Here is a 26,426-nt window from a genome sequence, read left to right on the forward strand (position 1 = left end):
CAGAAGGCTCAGAGGAGACCCTAGAACACCTGAAAGGGCTACAGGAGAGCTGGAGAGGGACTTCAGACAATGGCATGGAGTGACAGGGCAAGGGGGAATGGCTTCAAACTGACAGAGGGCAGGGTTAGATTGGATATTTGGAAGAAATTGTTCCCTGTGAGGGTAGGGAGGCCCTGGCACAGGCTGTCCAGAGAAGTTGTGGCTGCCCCATCCCTGGAAATGTTCAAGGCCAGGTTGCTGAGGCTTCAAGCAAGGGCCATGGCAGGAGGGTAGGAACGAGGTGATCTTTAAGGTCCCTTCCAACAGGAACCAATCCACGATTCTGTGATTCGGCAAATCGAGCACAAACCCAGGAAATCATCTCCAGCAACAGCCCCTGTGTTCAGTGAACGCAGCTGGAGGATCTTCCAGTGCTCAGAGGGAGGCTGCCTGGGGACCTTCAAGCATCCCCAGCATGTGGAGGTGCTTCATGCTCCAACATGGGGAGATGCTGTCTGAAGTGCCAAGGGAAGTTCGTGCTGAAGGTGCAGGACTGCCTGGATGACTGAGTGGCACAAAGGCAGCTGCAGGGCTGAGTCATGTGTCCCTTGTCCCTGCTCCTGGCACCACAGGTCAGCTCTTTCATGGCTTCTGTGAGATGACATCACCAGGCAGAACGTTTAAACATCACCCATCTTCATTTCCCAGCCTGTGGTTTATCCTCCCTCCCTCCCCCACTCCTCCAAGGCTGATTCACAAAGATTTTTAATTCCTATTAAGCTCAGCGAGACAAAATAATTGTATTTGGGAACAAATGTTACAGCTAGAAAGAACAGTGAGCAGAAATCTTCCTGCTGGCATCAGCTGGTGCCACAGTCCCACTGCCCAGCTCAGAACCAGCACCAGGGCTGGTGCCAAAGGAGGAGACCCACCACCATAACCAGGTCCAAGGCTTGGGACATGTCCCTAATCTGGTGTGGAGGACAAAGGGAGTGGGGTGGGATGGGTTCCAATGGGCTTATTCTGTCCCCATCCATCCCTTACACTTCAGTTGTGTTATTAAAGCCACCCCTTTCAGACAGGAGAGGTTCCACTCAGGGCAAGAGGCACATCTGTGTGGCCAAAATCCACAGAGAACAAGGGAGTAGCTGTGACCCACGTGGCATCAGCTGCCAAGAGTCCACCAAACATCCCATCCAGCGAGGTTCTCACGGGCAATCCCACCTCTCCTGACCCTGCCCCAGCACCCAGCCATGAGCCAAACCCTCACAGCACCCCTGACACGTGTGAGTGCTGGGGGATCTCCATGCCAGCAGTGTCCCCGAGGTGCCACTGACCAGAGCTCAGGGGCACAAGCACACCAAACCCCGTGCCAGCCCATTGTACCTCTGCTGACACCACGGCAGCAGAGCACGAGCAAGCTGCTGCTCAAGGCTCAGTCCAGTGCCCACCGTGCCAATTAGAAAGAAGGTAAAAATAGCAGAAGAAAAGAAAAACAAAAACCTAGAAGCATCACACATTTGTATCGCATAGAAAGCTTCGGGATCAAAACCGCTGGACTGAGACATTACTGACAGAAAGAAAAATTCCTGAAAAGCACCGTTAGGTCAGAGATGACACCTATCAAGGCTGGAAAGCTCATTAGTCTCATCCAGGCTGCTGAAAAAAGTTAATTGCAGACTGTGGCAAAGTGAGGTTTTCCCCTACACTCTCCCTGCTGAACGTGAGATCAGCTGCTGGACGCCTGAGGCAGTGCTGGCGATTCACCAGCTCCTTGGCCAAGTACCTGAATGAGACCACCTAATTTCCCAGGAACTGGGAAAATTTTAGTTTGGTTTACATTATTTAAATCCCTTAATCCTCGTTGTCTGCTGCACCCAGTGCAGGTGCCTGTATCCATCACATCTACAGCTGCAGGTATCAAACAGAATTTGCAGTTAAAGCCAATGCCCAGCACAAAGCAGAAAGCAAAGTGGGGGAAGGAGCAGTTGTGACACAGAACAATTCACACACTGGTGCCACACACAGCCTCAGGAGCACCAGAAAAGCTTCCACTTCTGCTCAGGGAGGCACAAGCATCAGAGAGAGGGACACCAGCACGAGCAAACCACAGGAGGAATAAATCCACACAACATCAGGACTTACCTCCACCCACTTCCCATTGACTTCCATGAAGAGGACGCAGAAGGGGTCGGATTTGGAAGTGACATCCCTGTCCAGAAGGTTTTGGCCGCAGATGGACAACTCGACTTTGCAGACACAGTACTGGGAGCCGACGGGCCCCGCCGGCGTGGGAGTCATGGTGTACGCCATGGAGCCCCGTGGCAGCAGCTCCAGGCAGTCTGTGGGACAGCACAGGGAGAAGCCTCAGTGCTGGGAGGCAGCAAACGTTCTGTCAGCACTGCTGAGCTGGGCACACACAGGCACAGAGCCCCTTGCTCTAAGCTACACACGCGATCTAAACCATGAGGCTTTCCTGGCTCCATCTCCCAGATGTCCTGAGTGGAAGCCCAGCAGAGCACCCATGGCCTGCTGTGAGTTTGCTCCATAAATAATAGATTTTCAAGGAAAGGTAACATCTTACCCCCTCAAGGGAGAGGGAACACCCCAACCTCTTCTTCCAGCATGCTGGGCTTTTGTTTGTACTGAGAAGCCACATTTTCACACCATCTTTCAGCACAAACCTCATTGCTGTCTGGCTGTCCCCAGGCAACAGACCACAGACCTAAGCTACAAGGGGCAAACTTGAGCTCTGCAAATCATCATAGGGAAAGGGGTGAGGCTGTGAGGACAAGTGTGATGCAGGGCAGCTCCAATCCTCAATCAGCCCCATCTCCACCCAGCTCCCAAGGCCAGCAGAGAACAGCGGCTCTGGCAGCAGTTTAAAAAGTGGCAATAGTTGTTTCAGAGCAGTGAAGGCACATGTGACAAGCACTGCATGACCTGGAGCACCATTTACAGGGCACTGACTAAAAATCCATTTAAAATCTTATCAAAAGTCTGCTGCCAAAGCCATTTTGCAGAGATAAATGTGTTTTATACCATTATTAGTGCAAAACCCCATCCCACAGGACAGTCTTGACTTCTGATACACATTTCACTTGTCACGAACCACCAGTGGTCTTCAATGGAAAAGAAAGGGCAGAAAAAATAGGGAAAAAAGCATTTTCAGGTTAATTTATACTAGCAAAACTTTGTGGCTATGGTTGCTAGTGGACAGTGAGCTCTTGTCAGCAGCTGCTCCAATATCTTTTGTCTTCTTTTTCAAGAGTGGCTCCTGGCTCATCCACTTTATCTGAAACCCTCGAACATTGCCTTCCTCCACCTTGATAAACCATCTGCTTCTATTTGGCATTGAAACCCCAATTAATATTATCTATTTGTTTTGCCTGGGTATGAGTATTTACAAGCCCTTGTGCTGCCAGGAGCTGGGCTGCTGCCCTTTTCCCTTGCAGCTCAGCTTCCAAGCTGGAATGGGGACGGAGGGCAGGGATAGGGTGATCCCAGCAGGACTGTGGGAGAAGGAGCTCCGGGCTCACCACCGGCTGTCCCAAGTGCTCAGCCCTGCTGCAATGAATTCTGAGCAGAAAACAGCTCCAGCTCCCAAGGCTTGGAGCCTTCTTCTCCTGCCTGCCAGATCTCTGCTTGGCACTAAGTCACCAGAAACAAGCCTGGGTTTAACCCCCACCAGTAAGCACAAGCTCTTCACCCCAGACTGCTGCTCAGGGAAAGAGTGGTACAACCATCCCAGCTCCATAAGGTCTCAGAAACTTCTCCAGAAGAAGGAAAACCCCATCCCTGGCCGCAGACACTGGTGAACATCACCAAAACAGCACCCACGTCCCTTTCCCAAGGGTGGCTCCCCCTTGCCTAGACCAAGCCTGTCTCATGCCATCACCCCCTGTGCACAGCAGCACAATGCCAGAACAGTGGCAGTGTCACACCAGAACGGTGGCACATGTGGGAAACCTTCCATCTACTGCAGCTTCAAGGAGGAACATATGGAGAAGTAAAAGTCCTCATGGTTCATCCACCATGGCTGGGGGAGCAGCTCCAAGGTGCCCATCCCTGCCTCTGCTCCACCCAAGCCCATGTCGCCAGCTGCAGCTAAAGTGAAGATTTTACTTAATTATTTTTCTTTAATGCACTGATCATGTAATCAATGTCCTAAAATAGCCAAGCCTGTTCTATTTATGCTGCTGTCTGTCTCCTACTCCCTCTGAAAAGCAAACATGGGGCAGCTGTGCTGGCATGGACCTGGTCCTGCTGGAGAAGGGAGATATGGGCTGGGTTTTTCCATCTCCCCTTCTCCCAGATCTCACTGCTGTCTCATAAAAAGCAGAGGCAGCAAGTGACTCAGTGGAAAAACCTTTTTTCCCATGGCTGGCAGACACCAAAACATCCTCTTGGTGCACAGCACATCACCCGTACTCCAGCCCCTGAGCTCAGCCTGTCTGGCTCCCCAGGGTGTGCACAGTCAGGACAGGCACTGGGACAAGGAGATGGCCAGCACCAGCCAGAGCAAACACTGGAAAGCCACCTCTCCTGCCACTGCTCTGGCACAGATCCAGCACCTTCCTCTTGCTACACCAGCACAGATCCAGCACCTTCCACAGGGCCAGGTGTGGGTTCAGCCCCTGCTGCCTCAGCATCAGCTCAGAGGCTTCACATCTGAGGCACCATCAGCGAGCCAGCACCATTCTAACACCCCACAAAAGCTTTAAATTCAGGGGGTATTTGAGCTGGCACCGAAAGAGTCGGCGTGCCATCATCTGTATTCCAGTCTCTCCTCCCATTTTTGTTCTCCTCTCCCCACATTCGCTGCCCTGAACAAAGTCCTGTGACTCGCTCAGCATCTGCAGCCAAATATTCTCCTGATGTTCCATCCCAGCTGCCGGCGCTGTGCCGAGCACGCAGACACGTGCTCTCCCAAGGAAACACGGCCAGGTTACCAATGAGGGGTCTCAGGGACAAGCCTGAAGGTTTGGCTGCCCCACGGTCCCGTCTGCTATCAGGAGGTGTCACAAGAGCAGGACCAGAATGCAGGGACATGGTCACCAAATCACTTTTGGCCTCCAGCTTCCAGGACCTTCTGAACTGAACATCTTTGAGCTTACAACTTTCAGGTACTTCTCTTCTCCATGGCCTGGTCACTTCCAAGCTGTTTCATGTCCACAACAACCCACAGGGAAGGGTTTTGTTGGCTGGGGGCACATACAAGCCATGGGGCTGCCCTGAATATCTAGCAGTCCCAGAGCAGTCTCATCCCATGGCATCCCAATCTCTACAGCAGATAGCAAAATCACTTTTATGAAGTGTATAAGGGTCAGCAGAAAAACCTGTGAGCTTTACTTCCTCTCTTATCTGAAAGGGAAAGAGGAGAAGGAGATATCTGTTTTGTAAAGTAACTTGTGATGGAAGAGGTCCCCTTCCCTTTGCAGAAGAGCAGCCCCACGAGCAGCAGTTCCTCAGGCCATGCTAAAGTTCTGTTTTAAGCATTAACAACAGCAATGCTTTAGGTAAAACGTGTGGGGGAGGGTCTCAATCTTAATAGTGCCCTAAATTTAGTGATCTCTTCCCATTAAAGAAATAATTTCTTTTCATGGCCAATACCAGGCATATTTGAAACAGACACAGAAGTACCGACACCCAACAGTGATACCATGCAAAATTCTGCTGTGTCCATCCCAGGGAAGAGGAGATCCTTCTTTGGGATGATCCACGATTTCTGTAAGAGCCCACAAAAGTCACCTGTGACTGTTTCCCCACTAAGGCTGTCCTATTGCAATTGCAGAAGCAAAATTCCTTTCAGGAAGGTGAAAATGAGAGAAGAGTATGAAACAGGTAAATTGGGGTTGTTATAAATCACATATCTGAGCTCACAGGCAGTGGAGACACAGAGGGAGGAGCAGCAGTACCTGAGGGAGGATTAGGTGCAGGTGAAAACAGGTTGTCAGAAGATTGAAGCAGGAGAGGAGTGTGAGGATACAGAAACTGCTTGCCCAGAGCAGCAGAAAAGCTGAAACACAGGACACATGGAGCTGGAGACATCAGGAAAAGCCGGGATGCACTGCAGTGGACACCCAAGGCAGCTCCCCACACCACCACAACTCACAGTGGTCACTTCCCCCTCTCCTGCTGACAAACAGAGTCATCTCCAGAATTCTTTTGCAAAGCAAGAACATTTGCCTCTCAGCCCACCCAGGCAGTTCAAGTGGATTCACAGCTTGCACCTGGTCCTTTTAGCAGCCTCGTTACCTTCTGCACACGGGTGCAATTGGTCATGTACACAGCACCTTGGTGCTGGTCCCCCAGCAAATGCCTCTGCCACAGGTGAGCAGGCTGGGAGGCAGAAAGGGGATGCTTGGTACACCCCTGTAGATGTTCATTAGATACCTGCTACCATCAGAGGACCTTCATCTCTCCCAATGGGCAGGGAAAGGCTGAAAAGAGCATTCCAGCACAGGCTGGGACTGAGCTCAAATTCTCCCAAATTCACAGAGATGTGGGGTAGACCCAGCACACAGAGCTGCCCAGGCAGGGCTCTTGTTTCTAGCCTGATGCACAAGTCCCACAGTCCTGCCTGCTGGAAGCCAAGGGGACTGTACTGAGATACTTTGGTGCCTGATACAGAAGGACAGTGTGTTTCAGGACAACCTAATAAAGTGGAATCTCCAATGAACCCTTCCTGATGGAAACTGTCCCTAATGGGCTGCAATAGACAATGCTGCTCATGCTGACAGCTGAGCTTCTCACAGCAGCACTGCAAAATTCCCTCTCAAGGGCTGGTGGCCACTGGTGTGACAGTGACTGCTTCTCCATTTCACACCTGGGCCATCCCCACCCACAGCTCCTCTCAGACCGCTGCTGTCCCCAGAAAAGCTCTCACCCACCAGGTCTTTGCAGGTTTGGTGCCAGTGAGGGCAGCACCCACCTTCCTGAATCCCCAAGTGCCTGCACCAACCAGCACATGGGCAGCACCCAGCAAAGCCTCTCCAGGGGCTGAGGATCAGCAGAGCCCTGAGGAGTCACCCGAGGTAACCTCAGAATCACAAATTGCAAGAAAACTCCGAGGCAAACCCTGTGGAACCGGAGCTGGACACCCCCAAAGTGGCTCATCTCATTTTGAAAATATCATCACCTGAAAAGCAACCCAAAGCACTTTCCCGTGCCCAGGACAGAGCTGAGGACACTGCTGATGTCAAACACGGATCCACCACCTCCAGCAGCCTCTCTGCCATCCCCACACGTGGCACAGCAGCTGCTGGACTCCAGGAGGCAGTGGCATTAGTGAAGAGCCCGGCTCACACTGAAGGGTGGCAGGGTGGGAGTGACTCCTCCCGCCCTGTATCCCTGCTCCACCTCACAGCCCTGTCCACGATCCCAAGGGTTCCCCCTTGACCACCAGACTTGCCACCCTGGCTGCTTCCTCCATCTGAGCAGGAACTGGAAGGACCTGGGGCTGCTCTGTTCCAAGCAGCCACCCTGCAGCTGAGGTGAGCTGCTGGAGGGCACCGGGAGAGGCAAAAGCCCCTGTGCCAGCATCCCTGCGGGGTGAACGCCGGTCCCTCTGCAACAGCAGGGGCACGGCCGCTGCCTGGCCACTGCTCCAGCACCAGAGCATGGGCCCAGGTCCTCACGGAGGGGCTCACACCCCCCTGGCAGAGACACCAAAACTGGCAATTTCAGCAAGCCAGGGATGTGAGAGGAAAACCAAACACCTTTATGTGCTTCTGGCATGGAGGCAGCTTCGGGCATAGCCTGCCCTGGCACCGGGGACCAAAGAGCAAATTTGTTCTCCAGCCCTCTACAGATGAAGTCTGAAAATGTCCCCCAAAGTATTTAAACCTACTTACCGATGGGAAATCGAGAGGACTGAGATGTTTCCGCAATCCTCAGCGCCGTCGCAGAGCCGAGGGCTCCAGGCTGGCAAACGAAAGCAAAAGCCGCTCCTCCACACCCCGCGGTGACGTGGGGACAGAGGCAGCACCGCCGGTGACACGGGCCGAGAGGAGCTGCAGGGGCTGGGGGTGTGCTCAGAAAGTCACAAAGTGGAAAAAAAAAAAAAAAAAAAACCAAACAAACCTAACAAAAAAAAACCACCACGGGAAAAAGTCCTTCCTCCAGAGAGGAAAGAGAGGGGCTCTGCTACCGGCCAGCTGCACCAGGGGTGCGTGTGCAGGGGGCAGAGCCCACCCTGGTGCCAGCCCTGCGCTCACTGCCCTGCTCACAGATCCACGTGTGCCTTCCAGGCTTGCCGCTCAGACAGGAGAGAGAGCAAATAAAGGAGCAGGGCGAGGTGAGAGCGTAGAGCTCCCCCCGTTCGGGACACACAGCGATGGCCGAGCCGCACAGACAGACCCCATTCCCGGCTCCAGGGGCACGCACGTATTTGGCTCAGATACGCCGAGAAGGGTTGCACATTTTCGCTTGACTACGAGTTTCCTCTGGGGCTCAATTTAGGGAAATCTGTGATTCAGGGCAGAAAACATCGTGATGTCACTGTGAATCGTGGCGATCACATCAAACCCTGCACACAGCCGCCCTACGAGGCGGACCCAAGGGAAAGGTTCGTGTGCCGGCTCTGCACCCGCGGCCTTCCCAGGCAGAAATCCACGCCGCCCGTTCCACGGGTGAGTGGGAGGCTCAGTCCTGCGGGAGCAGCCACAGGGAGCACCCGTGGGAGCCCCTGTCCGAAAGAGGGAAACGCCAAACACAAATCTCCTGCCTCCTCAGGGCAGCGATGCTCTTGTCAGACACCTGCTCCAGGTGGGACAAACAAGCAAACCAGGAGATGCAGCAAGGGAGGACAAGGCTCTCTCAGGATTTGGGGCATATTTTAGCTTCCAGTATTAAAAATTCCCTGCCCCATCCTCCAGCAGCCGTATGAAAGCTGGGCACACTGTCACAAGGAGGGGGGATAGATCTGTTTCAAAACTGGATTTGGAGGGAAAAGGTGGACTTAATTAAAGCCAGGCCCTATGGAATGTAAAGGATCAGGGCTGTGGGGAGGGCTGCAAAGGACACACAGCCATCAGGGCTCCCTTGCAGGTCAGAGGGAACCTCCCACATCCTAACTATACAGCATGTACGTAACAGGCTGTTTAACTTATTAACCACTTTCCTATGCTATTGAAAACAAAAATGCTGGCTTTCTGAATCTTAATTGTATTCCTATTCCCAGCCAACACCATCTATCACATGTGAGAGGGGAAGAAAAAAAAAAATCACCGTTTATGTGATCAGAAATATCTTTAACTGCTTTTGGACCTCACTGCATGTCAGCCTAACCTCATGTCAGCCAGAACAGCCCCAGCAGCAGGCAGCTGTGCAGGTCCCTCCATGCCATGCACTACTTCATCCCTAGAGCAACCAGTGCTTCAGAGCTGACAAGATAAATAAATATTAATTCATGGGTATTTATGTGCAATGCTCGTTTGCACTGGGACACCAGCACCAAGTCATGCAGAGCACTGATGTCCCCATGGCTGCAGCCACATTTCCCCCTCCCTTCCATCCCACCACTCGGAGCCCCCCATCCCTTCCCCTTCACAGACGGGATTTTCATCACTAAGATCCAACATTTTCCCAGAGAATTTTAATTTTTTTTTGGCCTGCTTTGCAGCAGAGAGATGCTGCCACTTGATGTGTGAAGCTTCACCCTGAGACAGAATTGTGTGCCAGCGACACAAAAATGCTGTGGTTTGTGAGAATGACGTCTGACTAATTCTCGACCCCTTCTCAACAGCTTTAGACACCGCTCGAGGGAATATCAGACTGGGTTTAAATGGTTGCACAGCACTGGACTTGTTTAATAGCAAAACTTGTATTCCCAGCTTGTATCATTTTTAAAATCAGCCTCATGACAGCTGATGTTTCTTCCTAAATCCTCAGCTTCTGGAATCACGTGATGATGGAAAATCCAGGGCTGGGAGGAAGGCGACTATTTTAGACACAAGATTTTTCCTGCTGGCTACAGGCAGAAAATATGACAGCTCCTAAACACAAGGCCTTAGCAAAAGCAGCAGACAAATAAAATTGGAGCCCTTCTTGCTGAATTCTACACTCGTTTGTTTTTCTGGTATTTTAACAACAATGTTATGATCTCCAAACTCACCTGAGTTCCTGGGAATTAGTTTTTCCTCTGCTCCTATGATCCAAACAAGTAACCTTGCAAAGCCAGCAGCCAGGAAACTGAGCCAAAGCAGCAAAAAGTGATGACACAGGTCCTTCAACAACTATTTTACAGAGGTTTAAAAGACAAACTGTAAGATTTCAGGGACAGAAAGGGTGGGGAAGTGTTCAATTCTTTTTTTTTTCACACTGTTTTGTGGGTTTTGCATCCTGCCAGGAGCACTATTTCAAATGCCAGGCGACTTCACTGCACCAGAAAATTTACCTTTCCTTCTATCCCCCCACCCTGCCTCTGAACACCAGCCAAGGTTCTCATATAAAGAGTTCCTTATGAGAGCTGGCAGCCCTGAACCCGAACAGGAGGCTGCAAGCGTTGCTTTTTCATCAATTAACCTGGAATTATGTTCCCAGCACACTGACGGCTCCTGGAGAACAAGCCCTGATTTACGGTGGCGCGAGCGGCTCCGGCCAGCTCCCCCCAGGCAGGGCTTTCCACTGAAGTCAGTGGGAAACTCTTTCCACCAAGTGTAACAGGAGCAGAAGTTGTTCCTCCCAGACTCTTCACGCACCACACTGAGACTGCTGAAAGGCAAACAAAGCTGCTGCAATTCCAGTACACAACTGGGCAGACTGGTAAATCGTGGGGTAGCCAGCGGCTGCCCCAGCACCGCAAAATCCCGAGGCTTTGGGGTGAGGGAGGGGGATCACTGGAAGAGGAACAGAATCAAGGACTGCCAAGGGCTGTGCAGCTGATGTATCCCTCTAGGGCAAACAGCATCTTCATGCACAGCTCAGCTCCAGGAGCTGAACCCAAAAAGGATTTTTCCACACTGGAGTCCCCAGTTCCTGGGGTCCAGGGCCCCTCCTACAGCACAGACTGGCCACACACTGGAGTTGTCCAACCCTGATAAGCAACAGCTTCACAACAGCTTGTCAGCAGCCAGCACGAATCCCTTGCTGTCCCCCAGCACAGACCCCGGGAGCAAGGACATCCCCAGGACACAACATGTTGATCCTCAGGATCTCAGCTCCCTTCAGCTGGAGCTCACAGGGCAGCAGGGAGGGAAAAGTGTCGACCCTGCCCACCCTCACACTGCACCAGGGCAGTGTCTGCAGCCCCTGCAAGAGATACAAACTGTGTTCCTAACCAAGCAGGTCCTGGGAACAGCAGGGCACATGCCAACAGTGCCAGCAGAGGCAGGCTGCTGGCAAATTCCATCCCCTTGGGGTTGGGGATGAGCAACCAAATCCAGAGCATTGGCTCTTAGCAGCTCCAGGACTGTGTGTCTACCCAAGGCAGGGGTAGGGGCTGCCTACACCACAGGAAGATGAAATCTGGGGACACTTGGAAGCCTCACTAGATGCCCTCACTCCTTCCCTCTACTTTATCCTGGTCAGGATGCTCCAGCAGCAATAGCAGGGAAAGAAAAACACACATCACCAGAAAACGTTTGTCCCAGGCTATCACACAGCTGTAACCAAAGCAAATGCAGCATTTCCCCAAGGCAGCTACAGGAAAACAGCCTCCACTGACTGCCTTCTTCAAAACAACTCCTTTCCACATGCCCTGAGCTTTTGTTCCCAGCCTTCCTCCTCCCATCTCTCCATTCCCTGCCCCCAGTGGCTTCAGTGGAAGCCTATTTCTGGCTGATAATAAATAATTTTCAGACTCCAGAAAAGCACAGTGGCATCACAGGCCCCAGTACCTGGGCTGGCTCGAGGAGGCTGATGCAGGTGACAGGGGAGCAGGATCAGAACTGAGCACACCTGGGCTGTGCTCGCAACTCCAGCTTTTCCAGCGAGGTTCACGTGTATTGCCAGGAGGTTCAAACCTGGTTCATGAGGATCCTCCCAGTTCCTTTCCACAAAGCAGCTCACACTCTGGGGAGTCAGCAGCAAGGACCCAGCCCTTCAGAGATGTTTCTGCCACCGAGGCTCAGCTCTCTACTCACCTCTATTTCCTGTTCCACCCTCCTTGTGGCGACCAGCTCCAAAGGGTGTGTTTGCCCACCAGGTCCTCCAGCCCTGCTGGCTTTAGTCCAGCCACTTTGTCTAAATTAGGGTTACTCACACAAAGACTTATTGCATCAGGTCTTCAGGCTGGCAGAGCTGACAGGAAAACACCTCCCTGCCTGCCATCCTCCAAGCACCCTCACAACTGCTGAGTGAAACGCTCCGCTCGCCTCTTCCTCAGAGAACAAAGCGTCTTGCTGGGCACAGAGGAGAGAGAGGCAGCACATCCGTGAGCATAAACCCTCCCAGTGCCCCCAAAATGCATGGCATGGAGGAGATCATCGCCAGCTGGAGCAGCATTGGGCAGCAAACAGCTTCTGAAGAAGCAACTCTGCGATTCCTCAGCCTCCAACTCGCCAGATTCCCCCCGTGACTCAATGCCAGAGGATAAGGAAAGGGGCTTGCAGCAGCTGCCCAGAAAAAACCCTACAAACATCCCCAGGTTTGGGGAGTGAAGCCACCGGGCCCTGGCATTTGCCTGGGGGCCGCGTGCCCAGTTGACATCTTTAGAAGCGGGTACCGACACGCAGAGTGGGGGCAGAACAACTTCCACAGCTGGCAAGAATGAAGGGACCTGGGCTGGGGAAGGGGAACGTAAAGTGACAGGGGGACCGTCCTGAGGGGTGGTCAAGGAACCAGAGCTCTGTCTCAGAGGAGGGAGGGTCTGTCCAAGAGCACAGAGGGTCTGTCCCAGGGCATGGAGGGTCTGTCTGGGAGGACAGAGGATCTGTCCAAACGGACAGAGGGCAGAAGCGCCACCGCACACCTCGGGACGAGCTAGTGGAGAGGACACTACCCTGCAGGTCCCCGTCCGGTGGCGGACACCGGGGTTAGGCTGTCCCGGCCAGCGCCACCCTCCCACCGGACTCTCCGGAATCTCAGCACCCGCCCGAGGCACGGCGGACGATCCCGCCGAGCAGCCCCACTCCGTCATCCCCAGGGCATCCTCGGGGGCTGCCGGTACTCACCGCCGGACCGGGCCGGGCCGAGCAGCTCCCGCGGGGCTGCGGGCTCAGAAGCTCCGCACGGCCGCGCCCGCCCCTCGCCATCACCGCCCACCCGCCCCGAACGGTGATGGCGAGGGGCGGGCGGCGGGCGCGGCCGTGCTCGGGCTCCCCCCTCCCGGAACGAGCATCATCCGTTTCTGATTTAAAAAAAAAAAAAAAAAAAAAAAAAAAGATCCACAAGATCCACCCCAAAACTTCTTCGCTGGCTGCTTTTGCTTCGCTGTTTGGAGGAAAGAAAAAAAAAAAAAAGCAAGCTTAAAAACAGCCTAAAAAATACATCTAGAAAATTATTTTCCACGTTATGCACTCAGATCCAAGGAAAAATATAACTTTTTTGGATCAACACTCATCACTTTTAAGCAAAACCACTGGGTTTTGTGCTGTTTGGGTGTAAGCAGGGTTTTCCCTGCCCAGCCAATGTGGGTGCTCCTGGTGCTGGAATCATTCAGGCCTGAACTGTGTCCTGCTGATTCCACTTCCCGTGGGAAAAAGATGGTTAAAGAAGGAAAACAAGCAAGCCCCAAATGCACGGCCCAGACGGGAAGGGCTGGCCACAGGGCTGGCCAGTGTCACACCGACCCATCACCCAGTCACCCCAAGGAGGTGCCGTGTGCTCCCTTCGAGGCTGGTACCACCGGGGGCTGTCCCCAACGTGCCATGAGCAACCTCACCCGGCCCTTGGTGGACACATCTTCAGGTGAGCAGGATATCTATAGAGATATTTCTGATGTGGAGATGTGGTAATAAGGCTGAAAGCCTCTCTCTGGGGCTGCTGATTAAATAAACCATCCGTATTTGATCAGAGCTCTTTGCTACGGGCTCTGCTCATGCTTTGGAAGATGGCAGGCAAATAAGCAAGTCCCAAATTCCCCTGGCCAGCTGGAATACTTTCTTCTCCTTCAGTCTGAGCTGTGGAAGGCATAGGAGCTATAAGGCACCAAGTTTTTAGCCTGCACAAGGCGCTCCCTCTGCCAGCCCCACTCCCCTCCCAGCCCCAGGAGTGGAGCCGTGGGCTCAGGGGTCACCAGGCTCAGCACAAGCAGCACCCAAATAAGAGCTGAGCCTAATGTTTAGGAGCAACCCTGTTCTTTCTGTGTAAAGAACTGTGTGGCCAGAAACCATCACAGAAAGGGATGAGGTTGTGGCTGAAAGAGGAATTCAGTGGGAGAAGTGGGGTCTGTGCCAGACCTGCTCTCTTACCTCCTTGCCTGAGGCTTAAAATGTCACTTTGAGGGGAAAAGGGAGAGGCAGACGGTATTTCACAAACGTCAATATGCCTGTTTTCTCCCAGATCAGTTTCTCCTGTGTTTTCTCTCCTGCCAGCACGATGCCTCCAAGTCACAGCAGGTTCAGGGCTACCTGGAACTGGTTTTAGCAGAGAGGAAACAGTGGCTGCGTTTGCAGCTCTTTGGAGCTGCCGCCATCGTGTGCAGGAGCCCGGCCCAGCCTGGCTCCAGCTGCTCCCCAGCACAAAATCCAGGCTCCCTCCCGCCCTCCAGCAGCGTGTTTATTTACAGCACAGTGTTTCTTTCTAAAGATCCGGTCTCAGGGGGCAAAATGCCTTCTGTGTATGAAACCAGTACTGACTAGCTCAGACATTGTCTTCCAGAGACTGCAGGCAGCCTGAAACAATAGGGGTGTGCAGAGAGTCCTGATGCATTTCCATTTTTGGACCATGATAAATCCAAAACCTAATAGTAACAGCTCTAAAAATGGCCCACAGTAATTAGGTGGTTGGGAATTGGTTTGTTTTTTGGCCATCACACACAATCCCTAATGGCCTCACGTCTTCCTGCATTCCAGAAGATACATTTAACCCCTCAAAATTGGACAAAGCCCACAAGTTCCCCTCAGAAACTTTCAGAAACGAGCACCAGCTGGAGCATGGACATCGCAAGCACAATGGAAATGGGAAGCACGCCCCAGAAGTCCTTGGCATTACATGGAAGAAATGAACCACAGACCCATCGTGTTGTTGTGTTCCATGTACAACTCGGTCCAAACCTCTGATTTTTAAAAAATGCAACCCATGCACATAAAGTACAGCACAGAGCCCGTTTTTATCCGAAACCGCTGGATTACAGACAACTGCTCCCCGTTTTTGGGGTTTTGCTGACACCTGGTGTTCTGGAAAAGGTGCTGTGCATTCCTGCAAGTTCCCTTCCCGGGCTCCCGTTGGGACGGCCACTCTCTCGGGTCAGACTGGAGTCCTGAATCTGGGGGAGACCCTGAGAAGTGCAGGTGTGCAGTTAGATTTCAGAGTCCCTCTTTCAACATCTCAAGAGACAAGAGCGGTGCTGCAAGAGTGTTTGCACGATGTGTTACATCACTGCAAACCTCACAGCACAGATGCACTTCAGCATCAGGGGGACTGCAGAGGGGGAACCTCAGATCTCATTTACCATAGAATAGTTTGGGTGGGAGGAGAGCTTAAAAATCATCTTGTTCCAACCCCCTGCCATGGGTAGAGACACCTTCCCCTGGACCAGGCTGCTCCAAGCTCCATCCCACCTGGCCTTGGACACTTCCAGGGATGGGACAGCCACAGCTCCTCTGGGCAACCTCGCAGGGAAGAATTTCTTCCTCATATCAGTTCACCACATTTGGTGAAGCTTTTTGTAAGTGGCAGTGTTTAGATCTGAGGCACTTACTTATTCCATTGAATTATAGTCCGATGAGGGCTATATTTTCACTACCTCCTTTGTTTTTGTTTTTAAACCCTTTTCAGAGTAGTCTCTGCAAAACGTGTCCCACTTTTACACCACCACGTCATTATACCACAAAGCATGATGCTGATCTTTAAATAGGGACAGTGGCTCCCCCAGGAATAACCAGCACCACCTGCTCACAACCAGCTGCCCAAAGATTTGCTGGATCAGCATTTCTTTCTCATTCCAGATGCCTGCCCTGCCCAAATCAGATCAGTTACATCTCCCCAGGCAAACACTGCTGCAGACAAAATTCCATAAATAAATCCTCTACAAGACTTAAATATTTACAGCACAAACATGAAAAGAAAACACTAAACCACCAGGTAACAGATGAGAACATTGTGCCTGTACTCCTATGACACAAGCCAGAATTCCACGGGTCCAAAGGCAGTTGTCATCTGTCTCCTCTAAGGAGCAAAACTGGTGTTTGGGATCTTCCCCCTGCAGCTCCCACAGGTCCAACATCCACTGCCCAGCAACACACAGGCTCTGGGGTTCAGGGGACAGTAGAGACTTGAAGGATCTTTCATGTGGACAACACTTCCAGCTAATTGGCCCCTCACTTCTCCTGAAAGCAGTTAGTGCAACCAGTCCAAAACTCACAAAGCTCAACAAAACCCCACAAGAAAATAGTCATTATAGCACATTCCTGTCACATAGAGCAGTTGGTTTGCTCACAAGTTGTTTTACAACCTCAGTTCTTTAATGTTTCTCATTGAAATTTATGGTAATATCAGCATTTTTATCACAGTATAAACATTGATCATTTTTGGGCAATGACTTGAAATTTCAAATGTCTTGAAGTTTATTTTTTTCCACAAAACAGAGGCAATTCTTTGTGAAAAGGAGGTTGATATGAAGAAAACAAAACCAAATACTAATTTTTTTCTTATCCTTTTTTTTTCTTCTCCCAAGAAAAGCTGTGGCTGCCCCATCCCTGGAAGTGTTCAAGGTCACCTGGCTTTGAGAAACCTGGTCTAGTGTAAGGTGTCCCTGCCTATGGCAGGGGTGTTGGACCTAGGTCTTTAAGATCCCTTCCAATTCAATCTGTGATTCTATGTTTTTTTTTCCCTAAAAATCATAGAGGAATCTCACACAGTTACAGATGATTTTCAAGCAGCCTGTTGGAGTTCCTCTGTAACAATGTCAACAATTTACAATTTTGTAAATAATTTTACATTCTCTCCTGGAGGATGTGTATTCTTTTACTGCAACATCCTGCAGGTGTTGTAATCTTGATTAAGGATAATTAAATACTTTTCTGGCTTTCTGAATGCCTGAGAAAGTGCATCTCATCCTAGAATAATGCAATCATAGAAGGGTTAAGGTTAGAAAAGACCTCTAAGATCACTGAGCCAAACCCTTAACCCAGCATCAACACGTTCATCTCCAAACCATGTCTCCAAGTGCCACATCCACACATTTTCTGAACACTTCCAAGGAGGGTGACTCCAAAATCTCACAGCTCGGAGAAAACCTTATATCTGCTTTTTTGTGACTGTATGGTGTCTATTCTTTCTGTCACTCACTGCCCCTCTCTCAAAATAAAGACTAAAAGTATTGAACTTCTAATCTGAAGTTGAAGCTTGGATGGAGGTGATGGTGAACCTTTCATTGTAGGGCAATACATAAATAAATAATGTCTAGTACATAAGCATTCTTATCACTATTTGCTAATACCTTTCTGGAAAGTTATTCTCTTGAAGAGAGTTTCAGTGTTTTTACATCAAGAATACCATACTGCCTGCTTAGCAGCAGTTACTTACAGTATTTTTCTCTTCTGTACAATAAAAGATCACAAGAAACAAAACAAACAAACAAAAACCCCAACAGAAACAAAGAAAACAAAAACCCAAACCAAACAAAAACACCCCAGTGTCCACAATTGGTTCAGTGCAGCAAAGAAAGATCCAATATTTACAGCTTTCAGTTGTAGGAACTTTTGAGTTCCTGGTTCTTCAGTGCAGTTTTGAGGGCAGTAGCAGACAGAGCAACTCCTAGTTAGGCCAAGGGTCTTCTTTTCTAGCTGAAGGAGAAACACAGTCTTGGGTCTTGGCTTGTCAAAGCCTCAGGAAGGCCCTTGGGCACTGGATTGCCCCACAGCCTGCAAGGACAGCAAATGTGTTACTGCAGGACCAAGCGTGGTGCCCAAGTATCTGGAAGATGTAGATCCCAGGAGAGAGTGGGACAGGGCAGGAGTGTACCTCAGAAGTGAAACCAGAAGGAATGAGAGGAAGAAAACTTTTAAGAACAAATGCAACACTTCCTGATGGGGATATTACACAACTGGGTCTTCATTTTCTGCCTCATTTAAAGCCAGCAAGCTTTTCAGTTCCTGTTTTCCCTGGACTTTCTGAGGAGGTGAAGCTTTCCTAGAGAACCCTCAGCTTACTTGTCTTGTGTCTGTATTCCCTGCAATACCCTGTTCCCTGCCAGCTAACCCAGGCAGCGGGGGCATGGGTCACATCTGTCCCCAGACTTGTCACCCTGACCCCTCCTTGCTGAGCCAAGACCCATTCATGGAGCTCTGTGAGACCTGCTCACCTTATGGACTCAATTTCTGGGCAGGTGGCAAGTTCCTCCGCGAGCTTTGTGGCCCCACAGGCTCCTATGCGGTTTTTCTCCAGGCTGTTTCAAAAACCGAAAGAGAATTTTGAAATCCCAAACAAATCCAGAGTGGAAAACAGCTGAATTGTCCCATGTTGTAATCACCTTAAGTAAAATAAGTGTTAATTCAAGTGTATCAGCCAGGCAAGGCTGGCCCTTGGTGCATGGAGCTTAAACTGCAGAAGCCTGCCTGCTGCTCCTAAAGTACATCCCCTTTTGGAAGTCCTGTGATTGAAGGCTCAGTCACAGAAAAATGAGCCTTCCCAGGGTGTTTCTCAGGGCTGTACTCACTCTAACACCTTCAGCTTTTCCATCTTTGGGAGAGCAGTGGCCAACTCTCGGGCTCCTCCATCTCCAAGGGCATTCCAAGACAGTCTAAGGCAGACAAGAAATCCCAGTTGTGAGTCTGGACGAACGCTGGTGCCACTACTGTGACATTACCCCTCGTGGATTAGCCTTTTTGCAAGAGCTAATCACCCTCTTATCATGACAGGTAAACATTCCCCTGGATTACAAGCTTAATTTTGAGGATTTTCCTCCATTTCATCACATATTTCCATGTATGATAAGACACCAAGGAATGTCTGAGGACTGTGGTTATGTCAGAGTCCTGCAGGCCCAGGGAATGAGATGTGAAAGCTGGAAATGGCTGCTGAGCACACAGCTTTACCCCATGACTTCTTTTAGCAGTGTATTTCATTAATTAGTAAATTACTGGTACATTTACCACCGAAATGTACTCGGTGGAAAGTATTATAAAATGCTTTTAACAAGAATTCAGCAGGGTGAGAAGTGGCCTGCATTTCCAAACAGGAGCAGGCATTAAAATGAGAGTGACCTGTGTGTGCTGAAGCCTCCCCACCCATCCCCACACTCACATTATCTCCTCCATGGAAGGGCACTGTCGGAAGCCGAGAGAGAGCGATTTTGAAGCATCATCAGTGATTCCACAGAATTTCAAGCTGAAGCAGCAGGGAGAGAGCAAACAGAGGGCATGGTGTGCTGGTGTCAGAGCTGTGGGGAGCACAGCACCACGTCCTGCCGTGCTCTGCCCCCGACGCCCCGGCACTCACTCGATCTTCCGGAGGTGTCTGAAGCACGGCAGCCCCTCGGACAGGGCACGGATACTCTGTTCCCCAAGGTCATTTTCTGCTATACTGCAAGAGTGATGATGGAAAAGCTTTGAGTGGTGCAGAAAAAGCAGGTACAGTCAGAGAAAAGCCACCATGAAAACATAACCAGGTGAACTAGCAAGTTAATAACTATTACCCAGACTAAGTGAGGACTCTGTAGACAGCAGGGATGAGCCAGATTGGTAAACAGCAAATTTAATTCAATTCACTGCTTGGTACAATGGGAGTGACAGCCCTGCTGTAGCTCACAACCTCAGTCCCTGCAGCAGGGAATTGCTTGCAGACAGAAATATGGGGTTATACCTGTACCAAAGAAGGACAGATCTGCAGCACATCATGTGTTGCATGTGAAACTGGAAATAAAAAGTTATACTGGAGTTAATGACTGGTGTGACTTGAGAGGAAATTACAGTAAGGGAGAATGGGAAAAAGACCTTCCAACACCTTAAGGGACTGCAAGGGAGCTGGAGAGAGCCTTTGGACAAGGACATGGAGAGACAGGACAAGGGGGAAGAGCTTCAAGCTGAGGGGAGGATTAAATTGGATATTAGGAAGCAGAAATTCTTCTCTGTGAGGGTGGTGAGGCCCTGGCACAGGTTTCCCAGAGAAGCTGTAGATATCCCATCCCTGGAATTATCCAAGGCCAGGCTGCATGGGGCTTGGAGAAACCTGCTCCAGTAGAAAACGTCCCTGCCCATGGCAGGGGGAGTGGAGCGAGGTGATCATCAAAGGTCCCTTCCAACCCAAAGCAGCCTGTGATGTGTTAGGCACCTGCCATGACCTACCTTATCTCTTCCAGCAGCCCACACACCACCAGGGCTCTGGCCAGCTCCAGCCCTCCTGCCTGCCTGATGTTATTGTTCTGGAAGCTAACCAAGGAAACATAAGCATTGGAGGATTATTTTGGAATAAAGTTGTAACAGAAGCTCATATTTAACCGGCCAAGAACCTAACCAGAGATGGAGTCCTACCACTGGGCTTCCTTTTCTAAGTTATCTTTTGATGACATCTTAGACACAGGCTGGAAGAGATGCCTCTAGGCTAACTGAACCCAGTGAGCACTTCTAGCCACCCATTTCTTGCTTTGTTACTATAAAACAGTACAAGAAAGTCCTACATGTTAGAATCCTGGAAAGACTCACACAAAAGTTTTAAAAATACAGTAACACTGAGTTCAGGGAAAATAAATGACTCAGAGGTGCCTGCACAAAAAAGTGAGGGTCCATAAAAGATGCTCATCCTTATGCTTACATTCCACCAGAGGCATCAGAAACCACCACACTCAAAATCAATTTTAAGGCTTATTTTACTGTATACTCTCTTCCTGGTTAATCTCTATAGCTAATGCTGCAAGAGATTAAGCAAGAAGAGTTTATGTGACTCTTACAGCAGAGTAATTGTGGAAGGTTTCTCAATCCTGGGACACTGAAATTACTTTCTAAACAACCAGTGCCCATGCCTTTTCCCATTCCTTCTTTCAACAATCCCCCTACTCCCCAGGATATCCAGCCTTCCTGGGGCAGAGGCTGACACTTACTGCAGGATCTTCAGGTTGGTCATGTGAGGCAGACCAAGGGCAAGTGTCACTGCTGTCCTGTCTCCAAAACCATTCCTTGATAGTCTGGAAGAAGCAGAAGTGAAATGTTACTGGCAGTGAAGTCCAGAGCCTCATTCCTCACCTGTGTGTCACCCCCACAGGGATGTGTGACCCCCATTCCTCACCCACATGTGCCTGGGACTGTGCTGAAAGGACCTAATGTGCCTGATTCAAAGGACTCTGAGGGTGGGAGGAAGAAACAATGAGGTTTTGAAATCCTGCAGCAGAAGTTAAACAGGAAAGCAAAACTGAGCTGCACTTCCCAGAAGCACACTTGTCTCCCTTCCTGCCTGGGTAACCTGAGCTGGAATTGAACTGAAATTGCACTTTTTCATGTGTGCCCTTAGTACACACACCCTCATCTGAAGGTTACAAGGACAGTTCCAGTAGTTTAACTGTAACTTTTCCTTATTTGTTATTTTTAAATTTTATCTATTTAATATGGCAGGGCACATACATTCTTTAAACTGGTCTGGAGTCGAACATCAATAGATCTGACTGTGTAAAGCCTTTGTCTGTCCACTTCTCTCCATTTTTGCAGCCAGACAGATACATGGTGATACCTTGGGCAAACAGGCACTGAACAGCTCCTGACACTGCCTATAAACCTGCAGATTCAGCTCCTGAATCCATTATCCACTAATGCAGACTGCACAGTTCTTGGAAATCTTCAAGACAATCCAGCAACCAATCCCCAAACCTTCCACACCCAGCACCAGACATTTCTATGGTGTGTAGCAGAGTTTTTACCCTGCTCTCACAAGAATCAAGTGGTAAAACTGATCTTGGCTTTATCGGAGCCATATCAGATTTCTATGCCTTGATTTTTGCCCAGCTTCCCAAAAGTATATTTGAAATTACACACTTACAGTAACTCCTTGATGTGCTTGCAATGGGCAAGAGCTTCCACCAGCTTTTCCCCTCCAGCAGGACTAGGACAGTTCCCTGAAAGGCTAAAATAAACATGAGACTCTCAGTGCCTAAATGAGAGCCAGAATGTACCAGCTTAAGATATTTCACTGTTTGCCTGCTGTGATGGGAGACTCGGGCCCCTGGGAAATGGTCTGGGGATTTTTAGGTTCTTTTGTCAAGTGCTGAGTAACTCCTGGCCCTGCAGGTACTCTGGGGAAGGAGCAGTTTTCCCTCTCACAGATAGAACTGGGAACTTCCTTTTCTTACTCCAAGTCATTTCCAGGTTTTTCATTTCAAAAAGTTACAAGGTGTACCCCAAGAGCTGAGCCTAACAAAGAGCCTGGATGCTCTAATTTCTGTTCCCTGGGAGAAGGAACAGTTCAAAAATCCGTGTCTCAGCCCTGCCCAGGGATTCCCACATAGGCTTCCCCACCAACCATGGTCATGACCAAAACAGCTCAAATAAAACAAAGGGACTCACTCGATTTTCTTCAGGTTTTGCATTTCCAGCAGGACAGCAGCAAGATTTATCAGGCCTGGATATCCAATCTCGTTGTGGCTTAAACTTTAAAGAAGAGATGGAAGGCTGTGTTGTAAAGGAAAATGGCAGGCAAAATGCAAGATCTTATTTAATGTGTCCCATTTGCTGGATGACACCTCAGGCCTTGCCAGCAGAATCAAAGAGCTGTTTATCTCAACTATCTCACAGAAAATTAATAGGTGTTAATGAGGAATTTTAAAAAATTGCAAAGAACAATTAAAATCACTGGATCCTGTTGACAGGTGGGAAATTACTTCAGCCAGAATACCAAGTCAGGATGAAGACAGGTGGTTATTATTTTACAGATTGCTACAGCAGAGAATGGACAGCATCTGGCAAGAGAGGGAGAAAGCAGAGCAAGCCTGGGGTTGGCTCCAGTACAGATCTTTTCAGGCAAATGCTGGGTCTGAGGCTTTCCCAGGACAGAAGGGAATCTTAGTCCTATTCTGGATCCTAGGGAAGATTTAAATTCTGTTTAATCCATTTTCTACATGAGTGCAGGAGAGTGGGGTAAGACCAAAGTTTCCTTTTCTGAACATTAAGTTCTGATTTCCTCTAGTCCAAGGTACCTCATACATGAGCACTTTGCAACCTCCCTTCTTTTGTTACAATACTGTGTTTAAGCACATCTGGTTCTCTCCAAATGCTGGCACTAGTGGTCACCTCTCTGCAAGAAAGGAGAAACTTACTTGATTTCCTCCATGTTGTGCATTTTCCTCAAGGCTTCTGCCAGTCTGGAGCAGCCATCGTTACCAATACTGTTGTGGTTCAAGCTGGAAACAACATCCCCAGGAAAATGGACATTCAGCTGCTGCTACTCAGCATCCCAGGCTGGGCCAGAGGCCAGCTGCAGTCACATACTTACATCAGCCTTTTCAGGGATGGCATCTCACACAGGCCCAGCACAAGCCCAGGGATGGCAGCACTGCTGAGTTTCATGTAGCCCAGGCTGAAGGATGAAATAACAAAGGCACAATTAACTCCCCAGGGACAGTCGTGTGAGCACTCAGCACAGAGGGGAGCAGAACAGGAGTGGGAGAGGTGGGGGAGTGTATTTTAGTCCCTGTGAGTAATTTCAGTTTTGTTCTTTAATGCAATTCTAATGGACCTGTCTGGATTCTAATAAAATACCAACAGAACACCAAACCTCTGGAGCAAGAGCCCAGCCCCTCATGGAACAAGGTGCCACTGTGACCACAAGGCAACAAGATCCATGCAAAAAAAAAACACTGCCAAAACATTTGATTCTCCACTGGAATTCTCTGCCACAGACTACTGATCTCTGTCTCTCCCACTCACTGTTCATTGCAAATATAAAATAATTGTTGCTTCTTCCCCATCAGAAGCCATCAGGAAAAGTACATCTGTCCACAGTACATGCAGAAGAGAGGCTGCAGTTTAACTAAAGCTTCTAGAAAGACCTGGCAGCCTCTGGTCAGCCTGGCAACAACACACTCACTTGAGTTCTTCAATGGCCTGGCAATTCTGCAAGCCTGAGATCAAATAATCAATTCCAGCTGGTGCAACACTGCTAGAGGTCAGCCTGCAAAACAGCAAGGATCAAATGAGGAGATTAGGTCTCAGCACACTGAGACAGAGTTTACTCCACTGACAGGAAAACTGCCCCATCCCAAATCCCAGACAGCACAGACAGGGACCAGGAAGTTTGGAGAGATTTCCACACCCCGTGTGTGCAGGACTAAGAGGACTGGCCTGAGGCAGAGGATTGAACAAATAATAAATGTGTGGAAGAGGTCACAGCTGGACACACACACCCAAGTCACACATACCCAAACGTCTTCAGCTCTGGAAGGGGCAGCAAAATCCTGACTAGCATTTCTGCTTCATCCTCTTGGAGTTCCATGTGAGACCATCTGCAAGGGGGGAACGACAGGTCTGGGCTTTGTCCAGTGTGGCAAAAGCTCTGTGCCAAGCCCACAGCTAAGGCACAGCAGGGCTGGGACCTTGAAGGAGTGACCCAACACTGACACTTGGCAATGTCCCATGGGAGCTCCCAGCCATGGTGAGTGAGTATAGCTTATCTGGGCACTGGGAGAGTGAGGTGATTTCAGAGGACACCCCAGCAAGCCACCAGGTCTACAAGTCTTTCCTATTTTCCATTCAAACACTCCAAGAAGGGGACCCAAAGCCAGGGACTGGGACCTTGCACTGGCCTCTCTCGTGCCCTACTGTGTGTTCAGAGTGCTGCACTCACCAGGACAAGCTGCTCCCCTCCCTAAAAATCCTTTACACCACCTGGTAACTCACCTCAGCTGCTGAAGCTGAGCACACTTTTCACAAAGCCTTTGGCAGAAGGAGTGCTTCATTTCTGGTTTGCACAGACTCAGTCTGCAGGACACAAACACACAACACAACTGTCAGTGAGGATCAGCAGAGCCCAGTGCAGCATCTGGTGCCCCCCAGGGACACAATTAGGGACAGATCAGGGCTTTCAAGAGCCCACCTGGGGCTTTCCTGCCATGTCCCATTTATGTCACAGTCCATGCAGAGGAACACAGCCCATCCCCACTGCCCAGGACAAGAGCTGCCTCTTCCTTCAGCTGCACAGAAGGAAAAGGACACTGATGCTGCTCTCTCTGCACTCTCATGCAGAAACCAGCATGTCTTGAGAGTCTTCAAAGTGCTCCTGATTCCTGTTTGCTCCCAGGAAGGCAGATGGATTTTTTTGCCTTGTTTAGGTCCAGTGTGGGCCTGAAGGACAGCAGCCCAAAGGACCATGCACATGCTTAAGGTTTCTTCCACATGTGTGGCACAGAGGCACTCTGAGGCTGAACCCATGGAGCCTTAGACACTCTGAAGATATTTTTCATCCCCCAGTGAAATTCAAAACAAGCAGAAAATAATGATAAATGGTTGCTTTCTCACCTGCTAACGACTGATTCTGTCTTCTCCAGGCAGTGTGGGAATCTTATGACTAATTGGAAGAGGGTTTTGTCTTTACATATCCTGAAAAGTTAGAGATTAGAGAACAGCATAAACCTGTGAGCTCCTGAGGGAATAAAATACTATTTTCCAAAAATCGGGAGGACTGAATGGGACAGGGCAATGCTGGCACATGAAAGCTAATCACCCATGTCTGAAGAGGTTTGTAATGTTTAAACTAGCTCCAAAACCAGCCTAAACTTGGCACCCTTTCTCCCAGGGGCAACCAGGAAATGGTCTCCTTCCCATTAAACCTTCTGAGCTGTGTGACCACAAACCTTCTAAGCACTTCTACCCACCAGCCATTTGGGTTAAAATTGGTTCAAGTGGGCAAAAAATCACAAATGCACTGGAGATAGTGAATAAACAACAGAAGAACCAGTGCTGGCTTCAACCTAATTTCCTTAAGAGTATCAGGCTAAAAGAAAATATCTGGAAGACCAGAACCTGCAGTGCCACTCACGTGATCTCAGTAATGTTTCCAGAGGCCTGGACAGCCAGCTCGAGAAGGGTCACGACTCTCTCTCTGCACACCCATGGCTCTTCTATGCTGCAAAGCAGAACACAGGCAGCTCTGCTTCATTCACACACTTGGATCCATCTCTGCCTCTGCCAGCCGAGTGTTCCACGCTCCAAACACGTGGAAAGGCTGCTTGGCTTAGCAGAGCAATGTCTGCATGGGAGACAGGGCAGCCTGGGAGCAGGCAGAAGTAGCCCAGCTTCCCTGCAGAGGAGGGGAGAATTTGCCACCCAGGCAAAGTGCAGGATGCTCTGGCAGTAGGAATGTGTCCACCAGAATTATCACCCTTCTTTGTGAGGCTGGCAGTTTATGGCCAGAGCTCTACACCA

General features: G+C 50.0%; 2 protein-coding genes across 4 annotated transcripts in view; both read right to left on the minus strand.

Moving 5' to 3' along the window:
- CPNE2 (copine 2) overlaps positions 1 to 13,175 on the minus strand; it is a 43,550-nt gene extending 30,375 nt beyond the window's left edge. The window contains exons 1-2 of one of the 3 annotated variants that reach the window (XM_053987262.1): positions 13,103 to 13,175; positions 2,125 to 2,321 (exon numbers count right to left, since the gene is read on the minus strand). In XM_053987262.1, the coding sequence (XP_053843237.1) occupies positions 2,125 to 2,321; positions 13,103 to 13,175 (270 nt within the window). Of the gene's footprint in view, positions 1 to 2,124; positions 2,322 to 7,835; positions 7,898 to 13,094 lie in introns of those variants that run through there. The other 2 variants (XM_053987260.1, XM_053987261.1) reach the window with 2 other exon arrangements.
- Positions 13,176 to 16,483: 3,308 nt separating this feature from the next.
- NLRC5 (NLR family CARD domain containing 5) overlaps positions 16,484 to 26,426 on the minus strand; it is a 34,455-nt gene continuing 24,512 nt past the window's right edge. Inside the window, 16 exon segments of the mRNA XM_053987786.1 lie at positions 16,484 to 17,948; positions 18,389 to 18,472; positions 18,743 to 18,826; positions 19,330 to 19,413; positions 19,525 to 19,608; positions 20,370 to 20,453; positions 21,122 to 21,205; positions 22,051 to 22,134; positions 22,575 to 22,658; positions 23,324 to 23,407; positions 23,500 to 23,583; positions 24,094 to 24,177; positions 24,425 to 24,508; positions 24,903 to 24,983; positions 25,521 to 25,601; positions 26,041 to 26,127. Coding sequence (XP_053843761.1) covers positions 17,867 to 17,948; positions 18,389 to 18,472; positions 18,743 to 18,826; positions 19,330 to 19,413; positions 19,525 to 19,608; positions 20,370 to 20,453; positions 21,122 to 21,205; positions 22,051 to 22,134; positions 22,575 to 22,658; positions 23,324 to 23,407; positions 23,500 to 23,583; positions 24,094 to 24,177; positions 24,425 to 24,508; positions 24,903 to 24,983; positions 25,521 to 25,601; positions 26,041 to 26,127 — 1,339 coding nt within the window. The 3' untranslated portion in view covers positions 16,484 to 17,866.

Source organism: Vidua macroura, chromosome 11, assembly GCF_024509145.1.
Source record: "Vidua macroura isolate BioBank_ID:100142 chromosome 11, ASM2450914v1, whole genome shotgun sequence".
Classification (NCBI taxonomy): Eukaryota; Metazoa; Chordata; class Aves; order Passeriformes; family Viduidae; genus Vidua; species Vidua macroura.